At 43.5% G+C, this 17,624-nt stretch overlaps 1 protein-coding gene across 1 annotated transcript in view; it reads left to right on the top strand.

Moving 5' to 3' along the window:
• DNER (delta/notch like EGF repeat containing) overlaps positions 1-17,624 on the top strand; it is a 321,771-nt gene that overhangs the window by 163,643 nt on the left and 140,504 nt on the right. The window contains exon 5 of the mRNA XM_065880805.1: positions 5,681-5,826. Within this exon, the coding sequence (XP_065736877.1) occupies positions 5,681-5,826 (146 nt within the window). The remainder of the gene's footprint in view (positions 1-5,680; positions 5,827-17,624) is intronic.

Genomic DNA, 17,624 nt, shown 5'->3' with positions numbered 1-17,624 from the left:
GAGAAGGATGGGTGTTAGCTTTTCTCTAAATCTTTGATAGAATTCACCTGGAAACCATCTGGTCCTGGATTTTTGTTTTTTGGAAGAATTTTTTTTTTTTTCCAGTACGCAGGCCTCTCACTGTTGTGGCCTCTTCCGTTGCAGAGCACAGGCTCCGGATGCACAGGCTCAGCGGCCATGGCTCACGGGCCCAGCCACTCCGCGGCATCTTCCTGGACCGGGGCACGAACCCATGTCCTCTGCATCAGCAGGCAGACTCTCAACCTCTGTGCCACCAGGGAAGCCCCTGCTGGAAGATTTTTAATCACAGTTTCAATTTCATTGCTTGTGATTGGTCTGTTCATATTTTCTAATTCTTCCTGGTTCAATCTTGGAAGGTTATACCTTTCTAAGAATTTGTCCGTGTCTTCCAGGTTGTCCGTTTTATTGGCATAGAGTTGCTTGTAGTAGTCTCTTAGTCTTTCTGCAGTGTCCGTTGGAACTTCTCCTTTTTCATTTCTAATTTTATTGAATTGAGTCCTCTCCCTCTTTTTCTTGATGAGTCTGGCTAATGGTTTATCAATTTTGTTAATCTTCTCAAAACACCAGCTTTAGTTTTATTGATCTTTGCTATTGTTTTCTTTGTTTCTATTTCATTTATTTTTGCTCTGATCTTTATGTTTTTTTTCCTTCTGCTAACTTTGGGTTTTGTTTGTTCTTCTTTCTCTAGTTCCTTTAGGTGTAAGGTTAGATTGTTTATTTGAGATTTTTCTTGTTTCTTGAGTAGGCTTGTATAGCTATAAACTTCCTTCTCAGAACTGCTTTTGCTACATCCTATAGGTTTTGGATCATCGTGTTTTCATTGTCATTTGTCTCTAGGTATTTTTTGATTTCCTGTTTGATTTCTTCAGTGATGTCTTGGTTATTTAGTAACGTATTGTTTAGCCTCCATGTGTTTGTGTTTTTTACATTTTTTTCCCTGTAATTGATTTCTAATCTCATTGTGTTGTGGTCAGAAAAGATGCTTGATATGATTTCAATTTTCTTAAATTTACCGAGGCTTGGTTTGTGACCCAGGATGTGATCTATCCTGGAGAATGTTCCATGCGCACTTGAGAAGAAAGTGTAATCTGCTGTTTTTGGATGGAATGTCCTATAAATATCAATTAAATCTATCTGGTCTGTGGTGTCATTTAAAGCTTCTGTTTCCTTATTTGTTTTCCTCTGTCCATTGGTGTAAGTGAGGTGTTAAAGTCCCCCACTGTTATTGTGTTACTGTCGATTTCCTCTTTTATAGCTGTTAGCAGTTGCCTTATGTATTGAGGTGCTCCTATGTTGGGTGCATATATATTTATAATTGTTATATCTTCTTCTTGGATTGATCCCTTGATCATTACGTAGTGTTCTTCCTTGTCTCTTGTAACATTCTTTATTTTAAAGTCTATTTTATCTGATATAAGTATTGCTACTCCAACTTTCTTTTGATTTCCATTTGCATCGAACATCTTTTTCCATCCCCTCACTTTCAGTCTGTATGTGTCCCTAGGTCTGAAGTGGGTCTCTTGTAGATAGCATATATATGGGTCTTGTTTTTGTATCCATTCAGCCAGTCTGTGACTTTTGGTTGGAGCATTTAATCCATTTACATTTGAGGTAATTATTGATATGTATGTTCCTATTACCATTTTCTTAGTTGTTTTGGGTTTATTTTTGTAGGTCCTTTTCTTCTCTTGTGTTTCCCACTTAGAGAAGTTCCTTTAGCACTTGTTATAGAGCTGGTTTGGTGATGCTGAATTCTCTTAGCTTTTGCTTGTCTGTAAAGCTTTTGATTTCTCCACTGAATCTAAATGAGATCCTTGCCGGTAGAGTAATCTTGGATGTAGTTTCTTCCCTTTCATCACTTTAAGTATATCGTGCCACTCCCTTCTGGCTTGTAGAGTTTCTGCTGAGAAATCAGCTGTTAACCTTATGGGAGTTCCCTTATAACTCGTTATGGGAGTTGTCATTTTTCCCTTGCTGCTTTCAATAATTTTTCTTTGTGTTTAATTTTTGCCCATTTGATTATTGTGTGTCTTGGCTTGTTTCTGCTTGGGTTTATCCTGTATGGGACTCGCTGCACTTCCTGGACTTTGGTGGCTATTTCCTTTCCCATGTTAGGGAGGTTTTCGACTATAATCTCTTCAGATATTTTCTTGGGTCCTTTCTCTCTCTATTCTCCTTCTGGGACCCTTATAATGCGAATGTTGTTGCATTTAATGTTGTCCCAGTGGTCTCTTAGTCTGTCTTCATTTCTTTTCATTCTTTTTTCTTTATTCTGTTCCATAGCAGTGAATTCCACTATTCTGTCTTCCAGGTCACTTAATCGTTCTTCTGCCTCAGTTATTCTGCTATTGATTCCTTCTAGTGTAGTTTTCATTTCAGTTATTGTATTGCTCATCTCTGTTTGTTCTTTAATTCTTCTAGGTGTTTGTTAAACATGTCTTGCATCTTCTTGATCTTTGCCTCCATTCTTTTTCCGAGATCCTGGATCGTCTTCACTATCATTATTCTGAATTCTTTTTCTGGGAGGTTGCCTATCTCCACTTCATTTAGTTGTTTTTCTGGGGTTTTATCTTGTTCCTTCATCTGGTACATAGTCCTCTGCCTTTTCGTCTTGTCTGTCTTTCTGTGAATGTGGTTTTTGTTCCACAGGCTGCAGGATTGTAATTCTTCTTGCTTCTGCTGTCTGCCCTCTGGTGGATGAGGCTATCTAAGAGACTTGTGCAAGTTTCCTGATGGGAGGGAGTGGTGGTGGGTAGAGCTGACTGTTGCTCTGGTGGGCAGAGCTCAGTAACACTTTAATCCACTTGACTACTGATGGGTGGGGCAGGGTTCCCTCCCTATTGGTTGTTTGGCCTGAGTCAACCCAACACTGGAGCCTACCCGGGCTCTTTGGTGGGGCTAATGACAGCCTCTTGGAGGGCTCACACCAAGGAGTACTTCCCCAGAACTTCTGCTGCTAGTGTCCTTGTCCCCACAGTGAGCCACAGCCACCCCCCACCTCTGCAGGAGACCCTCCAACACTAGCAGGTAGGTCTGGTTCAGTCTCCCCTGGGGTCACTGCTCCTTCCCCTGGGTCCCAATGTGCACAGTACTTTGTGTGTGCCCTCCAGGAGTGGAGTCTCTGTTTTCCCCAGTCCTGTTGAAATCCTACAGTCAAATCCCACTAGCCTTCAGACTCTGATTCTCCAGGAATTCCTCCTCCCATTGCCGGACCCCCAGGTTGGGAAGCCTGACATGGGGCTCAGAACCTTCACTCCAGTGGGTGGACTCTGTGGTATAAGTGTTCTCCAGTCTGTGAGTCACCCACCCAGCAGTTATGGGATTTGATTTTACTGTGATTGCGCCCCTTGTACCATCTCACTGTGGCTTCTCCTTTGTCTTTGGATGTGGGTATCTTTTTTGGTGAGTTCCAGTGTCTTCCTGTTGGTGATTGTCCAGCAGCTAGTTGTGATTCTGGTCTTCTCACAAGAGGGAGTGAGCGCACGTCCTTCTACTCCGCCATCTCGGTTCAGGGCCACCTCCATTGAATTTCTACTGGCTCAGCAAATTTAACAGTTGAAAAGAATTTTTAAAATCACCTTTGGAGAGAGGCCTCTTCTAGAGAATTACAGAGCATTCTGTGATCTAAATGCTTAGTAAGGCGACAGATGGTATAGATTTTTCAAATTAATGTGAAGCTAGAGAACAGAGCAAAGAGTTGAAAAATATCTTTATAATTACGACCTGATTTTACCTCCACTACTTTATGTGTAAAAATGTCCTTTAAAATGAGCATTCTGATAGCACTCCTACATTGTACCAGGCTCTATTTCTCTATCAAAGTTGATAAGCAATGTTTTTAGTAAACTGGAGTTTATGTATTCTAATGATGGCTGTTCTTCCAAGTGGACTTGGTGGATGATAGTACGTTCTGGAAACTCCTCTTTGGGACTTGTCTTTACTGCTCTGGTCCTATGCGTACCTGCATCCTGACTTCCTACTTGCCACTTCTCTGAGACTTGTCCCTTGCCCTCAAGGAAGTTTCAGTAAAGGTGTTTTGACAAGTAACCATCCAAGACATAAAATAATCAGGGACCTGTATGGAACAGTATGTACTTGAGTGCAGATGGACATGGTCGAGCTGGGAGGGGGCTGGGGTATTGGGGAAAGACTTGTGAATAGGATGAGAACTGAGCTATGACCACTGGAGAAGGATCACAGTGTATTCCAGGCAAAGAGGCACCATGGGAACGTTTACAGAGTTGGAATGAGCAGGGCGTTTGCAGGCGCTGGGAGGAGGTTTGAGGTGTCTGTGTGATGTGGGACCGTGACCAAGAAGTAGAAAGCTCTACAAAGGAGGTGTGTTTGCCTAAACCATCCTTTTCATTCTGTCCCAAAGCCAGTTTACCGTAAAGTTTTCAATAGGAAATCTTAGGAAGAAAGCAACTAGTTCTCTGTGGATGTAAAATACTACTCCGTGTCAGACCAGCAGTGCCTGTCTTTACCGAGACACTAAGAGATATTTGGTTCCTAATTCCAAACTTGAAGTTGAGGTGTGTCTCCACTCCACTCTGACTTGCACAAATTTCCCAACATAACCTTGATGCTTGTGAACAGGATTAAATCCTCTGCTGCTGTTTTGAACCTATCTTCTGCCTGTTAAAAACATCCCTTACACTAAGGTAGTGCTTTGCCCTTTGCAGATTTGTCCCTGCATGTTCCTTAGGGTCCAGGGAGCAGGGTGATCATGCCCCATTGCCCAGACAGCCTCACTTCCGGCCTGTGTCCAGCTGTCATCATAAAAAGCATTCTTTTTTGATGTGAAAAGAGTCCCAGAAAAAAAGAAAATTGGGGCTTAGAGAGGCATGGCTGTCTAGAATCATTTCCACCCCCTTGTCTTAAGCACCTTTTCTGGGTAAACAATACTTACAGTATTATTCCCTCATGCCAGTTGGAGACTATTATTTATTACATATTTATTGCTACCAACTATGTACAAATAACTGCACTTGACATAAAGATCATTCAGTGATAAATATGACACATTAATGCTTTTGTGATCGGTATTCAACTATGATTGGTCCTGTTTTCTTAGATGGTTAAAACCACATAACTGAAATTGATACAGCACAGCCAGACTGGTGATCAAGTAGGTATTTATGAAAAAACCCAACAGAGAATGTGATCCATGTTGCATGCCCACCCTTGAGGGTACTGAGCTGCTCGGGCAGACCCATATAGCAGGGTGGGTAGGGGAGATTTAGTGCTTGCGACTATTCAGAGCAGCCAGGAAGACAGAGAGTAGGGAGATGCAAGCACGTGGCTCGCCAGGGAAAAGAGTTCAAAAGCAGAGAGAATTCTAAGCTGCTAATGCAGGGATGGAATTCAGAGACAGGGTGGCCCACAGAGGGCAGGAACAGGAGCAAAGCAAAGCAGCCAAGGTGATGACAGAGTGCCTGGCGCTCCTTTTCCTTGGCGACCGGCATCCCTCATGATGCTTGGGAAGAGTGGCCTGCCTTAAAGGCCCAAGGTCTGAATGGCCACGCGCTTTTATGCCTTGGCTTAACTTACTGCATTTTGTTTTGTTTGCCATACTTGAATGTTGTGTAAACTGTAGTCATAGTCTTGTCAGAAGAATGTTGGTTGGCTTTACATTTACTATTGTCCCATTTTCTTTTAGGTTTTGTGAATGATTCTGTTACTAAATCTATCGTGGCTTTGCGCTTGACTCTGGTGGTGAAGGCCAGCACCTGTGCACCAGGGGAGAGCCACGCAAACGACTTGGAGTGCTCGGGAAGAGGAAGGTGCACCACGAAGCCATCAGAGGTGAGGGGACACCTGGGAGCTTTAAAAATGTATATTTACATAAGACTATATTTACATATAAACACACACACACACATACACGCACACAGACACGAATACACACACATACACACCTACACACACACGTATACACACACACATATACATATGTGTGTCTGTATGTGTGTATATATATATATAAAGGAGGAAGGAGGAGAGAGCAAATGCATTTGCTGAAAGTCTCCCCGAATTTCTGGTTTTAGTGATTTGTATGCGACATATAGATATATAAATTTCCATATAATTTTTAAACGAAGTACTAAAAAAGTTGTACAATGCTGGACCTCCTCATTTTGGTATCACGTAAGGATTTTGCGAGAAGTATTATCATATCTGGTAGCAGAATTGAGAAGCGGGAGAAAGAAAAGCTAAGACAGAGTCATCTCCTTCCCAGTTGCGACCCAATTCCCTCCTTAGACTTTGCACATCTCCAGGGCCGACAGCAGAGTTACAGAAGTAAAGGAAAAGTAAGAGGAGGAACGGGGAGGAGGTAGGGGCTAAAAGGCTGACTCACTGTGTTTGGCCTTCGTGGACCAGCGCCATCAACTCTGGAAGACCTGAGCCCCGTCCCCTCTTCTTTTTAGCAGCTGAGGTCACGTGGGCAGGGGGCAGGGGCTGAGGACATGTCCCAAGTGACGGGGACCAAGAGTCAGACCAGGAAAGGACCAGCCGTCCCGGAAGCTAGTCTCCCTCACTATAGGCCTCCCTTAGAACAATTTCGGCAGGTGGAGTCCAGGCTCCACCTGGGCAGAGTGAGACAGGGAGACTCAGCACCTTACCAGGGGCCCTGTTCCATCAGGGAATGCCCATCCGTCTCACCACTTGCTACGTCCAACTCCTGCATCTTTTTCTCCAGTCCCCTCTCTCCAGTCCCCTCTCTCCAGTTCTACACAGATTTATATTGCGGTTCGTGCTACGTGCAAGTGGGTTCCCCAGATCCCCAAAGAGCATGGTTTAGTTTAGACCAACGTGAAGGGTAACACAGGTAAATTTTCTTTGGTGCCACCTCCTTGTGGTAATGTCAGCACGTGCACTAACAGTGATGTGAACTTAGACGTGAGAGGTCTGGGGCTAATGGACAAAAGGGCTGTTGAAGACGCTCATGTTGTCTTGGGAAACCTGTGTCTTAGGTGTAACATTGCAGGGGCTTAAATATACCATTTTCTCGTAAGATGTCCCCTGTAGGAGGCAGAATGTGGTTAGGAAGCCAAGAAAGTAGCAGGGATAATAATTTCTGATAAATCTTTGAAAAGGGGCACGAGGGTAAACCAAAGCTACAACCAAATCCCTGGGGGAACGGAGAGTGACTGGCGTGAAGCCAGGAAGTGAAGCGTGAGATTTCTTTCACAAGCCGAGCCTGCCCCGTAGATCCTGTTTTCTTCTGTCTCGGCCAACTTGGGCTTGCCTCTTTTCTGTCCTGAGGGGAAGCTTTATTTATCAACTCATTCTATGCAAAAATAAACAAAGTAAAGGGTATTGAGTGTTCTTCTATGACCATCAAGGCTAGGGAGGGGTACAAAAACATGGAAGCAGTGGGGAACTTATCTGATTAGGAGATTCAAGCTCTGTCAGATGGAAGGAGTGGGGAGCTTATCTGATAAGGAGGTTCTAGAAGAGGTGAACGTGAGAGGCTGAGGAATGCAACTGCTCGAGGTGGAAGAGGTCAGACCCTCCAAGTGAGGCTGCAAAGCGGAGGCACACGGGTCTTGCCCAAATTCATTCTTAGTATTCCCAATGAACAATTCTGCGGCCCCATTAGCCCTTGAAAAGGTCATATTGGTGAAAGAGAAATGTCTTCAACAAAGAACCGAGGGCTGTCTTTAGAATCTTGGGCGGACACAGTGGTTGAGACTCCCTGTGTACTTTCTCTTCTAATGGATGACGCTTCCGGGGAAACTTTTCATCCGAAAAGCAGTCACCCTGTTATCTTAACACATGCGTGTTGATGGCGTGCAGCCTGCCCGGGGGTCTCATCTTCGTGAAAGCTCTAGCTAAGAGGCTCTGCCTGGTGGCTCAGAATGGACTCATTGCAAAGGCAGTAGCCGTATTAAGCACCTGGCACGTAACTTGGCAAACATTGCCAGAGTGCTTTGTTTTTTTGTGAGAAAATGACTCAAAAGCCTTGGAATCCATGCTAATATCAGCACAGCTCCGTTATGGGTACCAGCTCCCGAGTGCCCCTTCCCGAGATAACCCCTCTGCCCCCTGCCCCTACCTCCCCGTTCCACACCAGGTGCTTCTAAAAGAACTCTGCTGTTGTTGATTCTGTCAAAGCCTGCATTTACCTTCAGTGAATTTAAGGAAACTGTGGCCAGTCATCCTGTCTGAGACATGATAATTACCCCTGGTGACTCTAAGCAAATATCAGGCTGGAATTACCATGTCCATTTACAGACCTACCACACTGTTATCTTGATGAGAAACATCTGGAGGCCAGTCTTACTGTTCGCCAAAAGACGGTGGGGGGTTGAAGAGACGCGGCAGCAGTGGGAATGGAAAGGCGGGGCATCTTTTCTGTGTCCACTCGAGTCCCGTGGTTTTCTGTGATTGTTGTTTTGGCTGTTGTAGCAGCTTACGCTGTTGCTAGCAATAAAAGACTGTTGTTCTCTTTCTTTCTTTTTATTGTTTCTCAAAATTAGGAGTTATGTAGCCCAGCCTTCCACCTAATGCAAGAATCTGTCGTACAAAACGAAAAGAACTGTATTTGGTGGTTTAATTTTATTGTTTCTCATCATTTTTATATCTTTTTGTTAGATCATTCATCAAGATAAAAGCAATTCTGTTACTTCCACACTACTCTCATTTTATAATGGGACTCATTTCTCTTTTGTTAGATGTGCTTTGGCTGGAGGATATTTCACAATTTTGAGTGATGGGTGGTTTGTGACAAAGCTTTTGCTTGCTGTTCTTAGATATCCCACCAACCTGGGAAGGTCTTTTAAAATGTTTACTATAGGGCTTCCCTGGTGGCGCAGTGGTTGAGAGCCCGCCTGCCGATGCAGGGGACGCGGGTTTGTGCCCCGGTCCGGGAAGATCACACATGCCACGGAGAGGCTGGGCCCGTGAGCCATGGCCGCTGAGCCTGCGCGTCTGGAGCCTGTGCTCCACAACGGGAGAGGCCGCAACAGTGAGAGGCCTACGTACCGCAAAAAAAAAAAAAAAAAAAAAAAAATGTTTACTATAACACTGTAGTGTTTGAAAACTGCTTTTGTTACAAGGGTTGATTCTAATCTTCTCTTTATGAAAAAAATTCGACTGTTGACCACTACTTCTTGAACTTTGTCACCAAGGTTGGCTGCTGCCTATTTGATGATTTCTTAATTACCTTATAGGTGACTGTCAGGGCTCTTTGCTGGTGTGGGCCTTCAGCCGTCTTTAGATCCATTTGGGTTCCATGACCCTGTGTCTCAAGAGCAAGAGATGTGTATTAATCAGGGTTCTCCAGAGAAATAGAACCAATAGGATCTCTCTCTCTCTCTCTCTCTCTCTCTCTCTCTCTCTCTCTCTGTATGTATATATATGATATCTATATATATATACAGATTTAAAATTTATGTATGTAATTTTAATATTTATTACATATATGTACATGCATACACACACACACACATATAAATCAATCAATTAAGGAGATTTATTTTGAGGAATTGGTTCATTGTGGCTCTACCATTATGGCATCTTGGGGAATCCAAAATCTGATGAGGGAGGCTGCTGGGCTGGAGACTCAGGAAAGAGTTGCAGTTCTAGTACAGAGACAGTCTGCTGGTGAACCAGGAAGAGCTGATGTTGCAGGTGAAGTCTGAAGGCAGAATTCCTCTTGCTGGGGGAGGTCAGCCTTTTGTTCCATTCAGACCTCAGCTGATTGGACGAGGCCCACCCTCATTGTGGAGGGCAATCTGCTTTACTCTAAATCCACTGGTTTAAATGTAAATCTCATCCAAACATACCCTCACAGAAACATCCAGAATAATGTTTGATCAATTATTTAGACACCATGGCCCAGCCAAGTTGACACATAAAATTAACCATCACAAGATTCTCTCCACCTTTTTTCTCTGATTCATTATTGCTCCCTTTCTACCCAATTGCACCTTTTGCCCAACAAAGTTAAAGGATTGGTTTTAAATTTTACTTTGCCTAAGATTTACCTGAGGCCCCTGACGAAAGTCATAATATTCCAGCCCCACCACTCAGATCATGACGCCTTTTTTTGGGCAGCCAGGCAATTCTGATGCAGAAGTCGACTGTGGATCATAATTCTGGAAATAGAGGTCTCAAGAGCCATGCTTACCGTCTTCCTATTCTTGCTGATTCCCTAAAGCAAATATGCACCATATTTTTATTCCAAGATTGCATCGTTAATAATTTTAAGGTCACACGAAGTCAATAGAAAAGATAAATGCTGTTAAGTGATATAATGGTTCAATCCGTATCACAAAGCTTTCCTATTCGTTGGCCCTGGTCTGTATTGATAGTGAATGGGGTCAGGCCTGCATTCTTAGAAGATTCCTTAGAAACCTCTCTAGTGCTCTTGCCTTCTGAATCCATCATCCTTAGGCTGTTTAGATGGGAAACTAGAGCTGACTACTCAGACTTTGTTTTGAGAAAGAATTGAGCCGGCCTCATGGCAAGGAGCCATTCTTAATCCCTTCTAGAGCTGGTGGCTTAGTTCTGTCTTGAGGCGTGGGCCCGTGCGTGAGCAGAGCGTTGGAGTGTTGGCTTCCGGAGATTCCTGACCTTCTGTGACCTCCCTGCCTACTCTTGGAAGGCAAAGGCTGAAGCCCTAGGAAGTCCTGGTCTTAACACTTACAGATGAGTGTTTCAGGTTAGGTTGGGTTTAGAAATAAGTCATTGGCCTGAACCGGTTGCTTTACTATTGCTTGATAACACCTGCTGTCCTTGCTCTACACGCCATGTGGTCTGGGTAGGGGACACTATCCTTCCAGGATCCTGTCTGTCTCCTATCAGCAGGCCTCTCCATCTTTTTCCCTTTTTCAAAAGCTTTTGCCTCTTTGGTAGGGCTCCCAGTAAATTCCCGTTTCTGAGGTTTGTTTACTTCAGCTCTGACTCACAGAGCAGAGCGACGAGCCAGCTGTGAGTTGGGCGCCTGGTCACCCTTCCAGCTTCCAGCCTCGGCCCCTCTCTCAACCGCTGCATGTCCCGCCCTCCCCGCCTCGATTCCTCTCGCGCATCTCCCTGGTTTTGTTCATGCTGTTTCCTCCATCTGGAATGCTCAGCTGCCCTCTGCCCCCTGCTCTCCCACCTGCCCAAATATATTTCAGGCTCAGCTCAAAATCTTCTTGCTTCTGGAAGCTGTCCCTCGTCCCTCAGTGCAAACTCCCTCCTCTCAAGCCCCGTACATTTTACTTTTCTTATGAGACACATGACATTTGGTTTGTGCTTCTATTTCATACGTGCATTATTATTTGTGTTTACTTTAGTTCATGCGCCACTTCCCGGGCGGAGTCACTGCTTGTCATGGGCCTGGTACTGCCCTAGGCTCTGGGGGATGCACACGTGCCCATATAAGACATGCCCTTTGGGAAGGAGCTGGGAGGTTCGGGAGCTGGGAGCTGGACAGTAAATCATGGATTAGAGCAGTGGGAATGTGTGCTTTGGGAGAGTCTTGTAGGGGTGTTCTGGGAGCCCAGAGAAACATCCAGCTCAGATGTGGGATCATTGGGAGTTTCCCAGGGGCATCTCAGATGATGAGTTCCTTGACATTAGGAGTCACATCTGGTCCCCTTGGTATCCATTCTAACAACTAGCAAGGTGCTTTCTGCATGGGAGATGCTCAAAAACTGCCTATGAACTAAATGAACAGAATAAATAAAAGAACAAAGATGTGGTGGGAAACCAGTTCTCTAGGTTTTCAGTTAGATATGTAATTTGGGTTATATGTTTGGTAAATATGGGAACATGAAAAGGACGTGGTGTGTTTGTTTTATAAACTCACGAATCAGATTATATTTTCTGATCTGAGGCCTTCTCACAGATTGTGTGATCCAGAATGTTGCTGGAACCCCTTAGGCGCATTTTAAGCAGTATTGCCAATCCTTTCCCTATCATTTAAAAAAGAAATAGGTCAGAATAATTTGAACAAATGGAATCTTTGATGCCATTCTTTTCTTGGTTTGAAACCATTGGCGAACTCCTCTTGAGGTTAGGAAGTAGCAACGTGCCGGGGGGCAGAAATAGATGTCATATTCTTTCGTCCATCACTTCTCTGAGAGCTAATTCTTCTACCATCATCAGTGTGAATAAAAAGGCCCTCATGAGACCTTGAAAAGGGCCTGAGACCTGGTAGGGTTGTGAGAAAGAAACGGAGTGACAGCATAGATGAGAAAGCCCATCAAAGCATCAAAGGAAACGCATTCACTGTATCCTTTTGAGCATTAAAATAGCAGCTGACAGAGTGTGGAGTTGCTTTTAAAAGTTCTGTTTGGTATATAGTGGGGTTAGGTCCCCCATGGTTCTGCCGGCACTGGAGAGGAATTTCTCCTTTAAGTAGGGAACAAAACACAGCAAGAGAGGGTCAGAGTAGCACACTAGTGGATGGGAAAATACTTGATGAGCCAGTGGTTAGTGACATGACAGAAAAAAAGACTAATTTATTCTTCTAAGGGCAGGGGGACCCTTCTCTTGACTGAACAAATAGCTTATTGACAATGCTCATTAAAAGCATCTGAGCCAGAGTATAGATGCTTAATGCCAAAATGAAGGTGTCTTGAGATACATTTATTTGCTAATAAAAGATGGGTGATTTCTCCCACAGATTATACTTGCAGAAACCACTTTGTGGGCCTTTGAGAGAGAAAGTACTTGTATGGATAACAAAAATAGAATAATAAATATTAGAAACAGACTAAATACAGAGATCATAAAAGTAAGTTCACTAGAGGCAGGACAGGAATAGAGACACAGACATAGAGAATAGACTTGAGGACACGGGGAGGGGGAAGGGTAAGCTGGGACGAAGTGAGAGAGTGGCATGGACACATATACACTACCAAACGTAAAATAGATAGCTAGTGGGAAGCAGCCACATAGCACAGGGAGATCAGCTCAATGCTTTGTGACCACCTAGAGGGGTGGGATAGGGAGGGTGGGAGGGAGACACAAGAGAGAGGGGATATGGGGATATATGTGTAGCTGATTCACTTTGTTATAAAGCAGAAACTAACACATCATTGTAAAGCAATTATACGCCAATCAAGATGTTAAAAAAATAAATAAAAAGAAAAATTATCTAAAACTTGGAAATGGGCAAACAGAAAAAAGAAAAAAAAAGAAAGTAAGTTCAGCCCAGTTGTTGCTGTTTCAATGGGCAAGGATCAGCTCGTCTAGAATTTCACGGACTTGTGTCTAAATTATAATTCTTGGTACTAATGTAATTAAAGAGCCATTGCTGCCTTTTATGTTACAGACCGAAGGATGATCATATCTTTGCCTCCACAAAAATATGACAACATTTTGAGTCATTTATTATAAATTATTTTTAAAAATTGTGAATTATGTCCCAAAAGATAGATGTCTTGTCAAGTTTCTATTTGGCATCAGCATTTCCCAGAAGGTTGAAATGTATCTCCCCATATGCTAACAGACAGTTGTAGAGGCATTGTTGGCTGGTGGCATTCCAGATATGTTAGGGTGAGGATTATATCACTGGTGACGTGTCTAGGGTCATAACATGTAGAGTGGAGGGTGATTTTAGAGGCCTCTTCACCTATTTTGCTTTAAACACCAGGAAACCGAGGCCTAAGGGAGATTTAAGCTATGTGCCCAAAGCCCAACAACTAATTCATAGTAGAGGCAGGAGGAGAATGAAGGGAGATTTCTGGACTTTTGCTCCAGGGCTCCCCCTGCTGGGCAGTGTGGCCTCTAGCGGGACCTTCAGCATTTCAGTGTGAGTCTTGGTGCCTGTTTAGCATCTTCACGTAAAGTGTTACTGTTTACCGCAGGGAAGAATCAGGTTGAGATGATTTGACCTCGTGACCTGTTGGTTCAGCACTTCTCCAAGTTTAATGTGCACATGTGGGAATCTTGTTAAAAGTGCAGATCTGGACCAGTGGGTCTGGGGTGGAGGCTGAGATGAGATGCTGTTAACCTTGTGAAATGCCATGGAAATCAACCAAGACGTTAGCGGTCACTCAAGACCTTCCAAAGAGACTTAGAAGATTCAGCAACCTGGGTCCCATGGTTTTCTTTGGCATAAAATACAATAGGGGAGTAAGCTCGCTGGGACTCTTACTCTAGAGCAAAGTTTGAGAAAATCCCGGTATGGGTGAGATGAGGAACGCAGGGAAAGAGAAAATCCCTATAGGTGTGGCAGGCAGCCTTTTACAAGTAGCCCCAAACCTGTTCTTTTAGATTACAACCCCCCACCTCCAGATTTACAGAGATGTAATTGACATAAGATTGCATTAGTTTCAGGTATACAACAAAATGATCCGATATATGTATATATTGTGAAACCATAATAAGTTTAGTTACCATCCATCACCACATAGTTACAATTTTTTTTCTTGTGATGAGAACTTAAAAGGTCTACTCTCTCAGAACTTTCAGTTGTAAAACACAGTATTGTTAACTATAGTCACCATGCTGTACCTTACATCCCCAGGACTTACAAAGTTCCACTTGGAAGATAAAAAAGTTCCAGGACTGTTTTTTGCAGCCCCTGATTTTACAATCTGTTCTTTACACTCTCGATCTTTACAAAGAGGAGAGATACTCATTCTATAACTCTGTATTGGAGACAGATAACTATTATTCTCAGATTTTAATGACTAGCTGTTAGAATACAGAAATAAGGTTCTGACTAGACTTTTATTCCAGAGAGGAGAAAACCATCTGTTTGGAACTTGGTGAGCTTGCTTTCCTTGTCTTTCCTCTCCCTGAGATGCTTATCCTTTTGTCCTAGTTTTCAGTCCACAAGTCAGTGAGCTGAGTGGAAGCCCCTGGGAATAACACAGCTAAGCGGCTTTGCCGCTGGCGTCTGGTGGGGCTGCACACCACGTTCTTCTTTAGGGATCTGAAAACTGTGAGCCACACTTGCTCACAAAAAACATGTTCATTCCACTTACCATCTTGGAGAGTCATTTATTTCTCCCCATTTCCATCCCTCATCCAATGTTCTGTGAGCACCTCTAAGTGTCAGGCACGGAGCCTCACCCCAGCAACACAGGGCGAGGAAAACCACCAGGGTCTCTGCTCTCTTGATGTCAAAAGCCAGAAAACTGGCTTTGGAAATCACTGAACTTGACCTTCCTTCCCCTGATGCCCAAATCTCCTCTGAAACATTATCAACTTCCTCAGCCTCTAATTAAATATCTAGCCAGTGACCATTTGTGGCAATTTGGTACTGCTTTCAGATTTTGAGGAGGAAAAAACCCTTTGAATGTTCCCCACCATGTTCTTAGTATGGCTTTAAAGTATAAATGGACTCATCTGTTTCCCTGAAGTCGAGGAAATTAGAGCTTCGGTTTGATTCTGGTGTTTGCCCCATTCCTTCTGCGACATCCTCTCGCGTTTCAAGAATCAGTGAGTGGGGTCAGTGAATGGCTCTGCAGTTTATCCTTCCCAGTTGTGGAGCGTTAGGTGGTTGGGAGTGAAAGTCATGTGTTAGGGGTTAGTGCAGCCTAATGTTTCCCAAACCAGACAGAGACGCCAGAGAGCTCTGGGTGTATGTTACTAACGTGTCTTAATGGCACGCAGAGTTAGGGGTTTCGACATGGTATCATTTGAAATCTCCTGGCCCTCCTGGCCCAAAATAGCTCCCCACTGGCCTCCCTTGTCCTTTTTCTTTAGATCTTTGCCCATTTTTCTACCTACCGAGTTACAGACTCACTTGAGGATTTGTCCACTGGATGCAACGTTTGTAGTTTTATGTACCAAACTCACCCAGTGGTTTTCTGACTTTTTGGTCTCGGCACTCCTTTCCATTCTTAGAAATTACTGAGGAACCCAAACAGCTTTTGTTTATTGGGCTGTTTCTGTTGACATTTACTGCATTAAGTTAAAACTGAGGAATTAAAATCTTTATTATTTCATGTAATTAATAGACCCATCAGATGTTAACAAAAATAACACCTGTTTAATGAAAAGTAACCGTTTTCCAAAGCAAAAAAATTTAGTGAGAAGCGAGGCATTATTTTTACAAATCTCTTTAACATCTGGCTTAAAAGGAGAAAAAAGCTGGATTTTTCCATTTGCTTTTACAGTCTATTGCAATGTGTTGTTTTGGTTGAAGTATAGGAAGAAAATTCAGTCTCACACAGATGTTTAGTTGGAAAAAGGAGAAGTGTTTTAATAGCCTTTTCAGATAATTGTGGATATTTTTCTTTTTTTAAAAATAAATTTACTTATTTTATTTATTTTTTTGGCTGCATTGGGTCTTCGTTGCTGCACGCGGGCTCTCTCTAGTTGCGGCGAGCGGGGGCTACTCTTCATTGCGGTGCGGGGGCTTCTTTTGTTGCGGAGCACGGGCTCTAGGCACATGGGCGCAGTAGTTGTGGCGCACAGGCTTAGTTGCTCTGCAGCATGTGAGATCTTCCCTGACCAGGGCTCGAACCTTTGTCCCCTCCATTGGCAGGCGGATTCTTAACCACTGTGCCTCCAGGGAAGCCCTGTGGATATTTTTCTTGAAAATACTTCAAAACTAGACAAGTGACAGATTCTTAGAGGTTAATTGTATGTGGGATCTGGACCATATTAATGTTCTTGCTGTCTGTCACATTAAAATCCATACGTGTGTCTTGCTGTTTGGATCTTCTAACCATGAGTGATTTTTATAACATCACACATTGGTCATTTGGAAAATATTGGAGTTATACAGAGCTTCTAAATATTGACACATTTCATAATACGATAACAAGAAATCACATCCGTGATTGATATCGCCACCAATCTCATCAGAAGAGTCTTTAAGAATTGGTAATCTGTCAAGCTTATAATGGAAGATAAATGTTTTCCAAAATTCTAATTTTTCCTTAAAAGTTCAAATTTTGTCTCTGATACCAAAAACTATTGGTGGTTTTCCTTAAAGGGACAGGCTCGCTTTGTTCACTGGAGAGGAAATATCTACCAGAGGGCCAAGTCTGAATAACAATACTTTGTCTGTTAGTCATTGTTTCAAGGATAAAAGGTTTTCCATGAAAAACGAGATAGTTAGGTCATGGCTCTAACAATCCCATGAGTGTGCTTCCCGAGGCAGCTGCTGGGCGTCTGTGGGCAGCAGGCGTGCTGCTTGCAGACCTTCCATTTCATGACAGGGAATGTTAAAAACAAGACGTGCGTTCACCGTTGAGGTTTCATCAGATTTTAATTTTGATTGCCTCATCCAGGACATTCTAAGTGAGACTGGCTTTTCCCCCCCTCCCTGCAAAATGCCTGAAGACGCTGAAGATTCAGAGATCGTTCATTGCTGCAAAGACACGGCTTTGACATGTGGGGAGGTATCAGTGGTTTCTCACCATTGTGTTTGCATCAGCACAGTGAAAAAGGCACACTGTGTTTTCCTATTATTATGAGATAGTTTTGACCTTGTGAACTCTGTCGACTGAAAAAAAAAATGCACAACGTGAGAGTTGTGAGTTAAGTTTTACTGGGGGCAAAATGAGGACTGTGGCCTGGGAGACAGACTCTCAGAGAGCTCTGAGGAAGTGCTCCGAAGAGGCAGGGGAGAGGTCAGTAAATATGTGATTTTGGTGAAGGGGGACCCGTGCAATCAAGAACACGTTTTGGCAGAAGGTTGATGC

Source organism: Phocoena phocoena, chromosome 7 (genome assembly GCF_963924675.1).
Source record: "Phocoena phocoena chromosome 7, mPhoPho1.1, whole genome shotgun sequence".
Lineage (NCBI taxonomy): Eukaryota > Metazoa > Chordata > Mammalia > Artiodactyla > Phocoenidae > Phocoena > Phocoena phocoena.
Note: the sequence above shows the minus strand (reverse complement) of the source record. Positions and strands in the feature narration are given on the sequence as shown.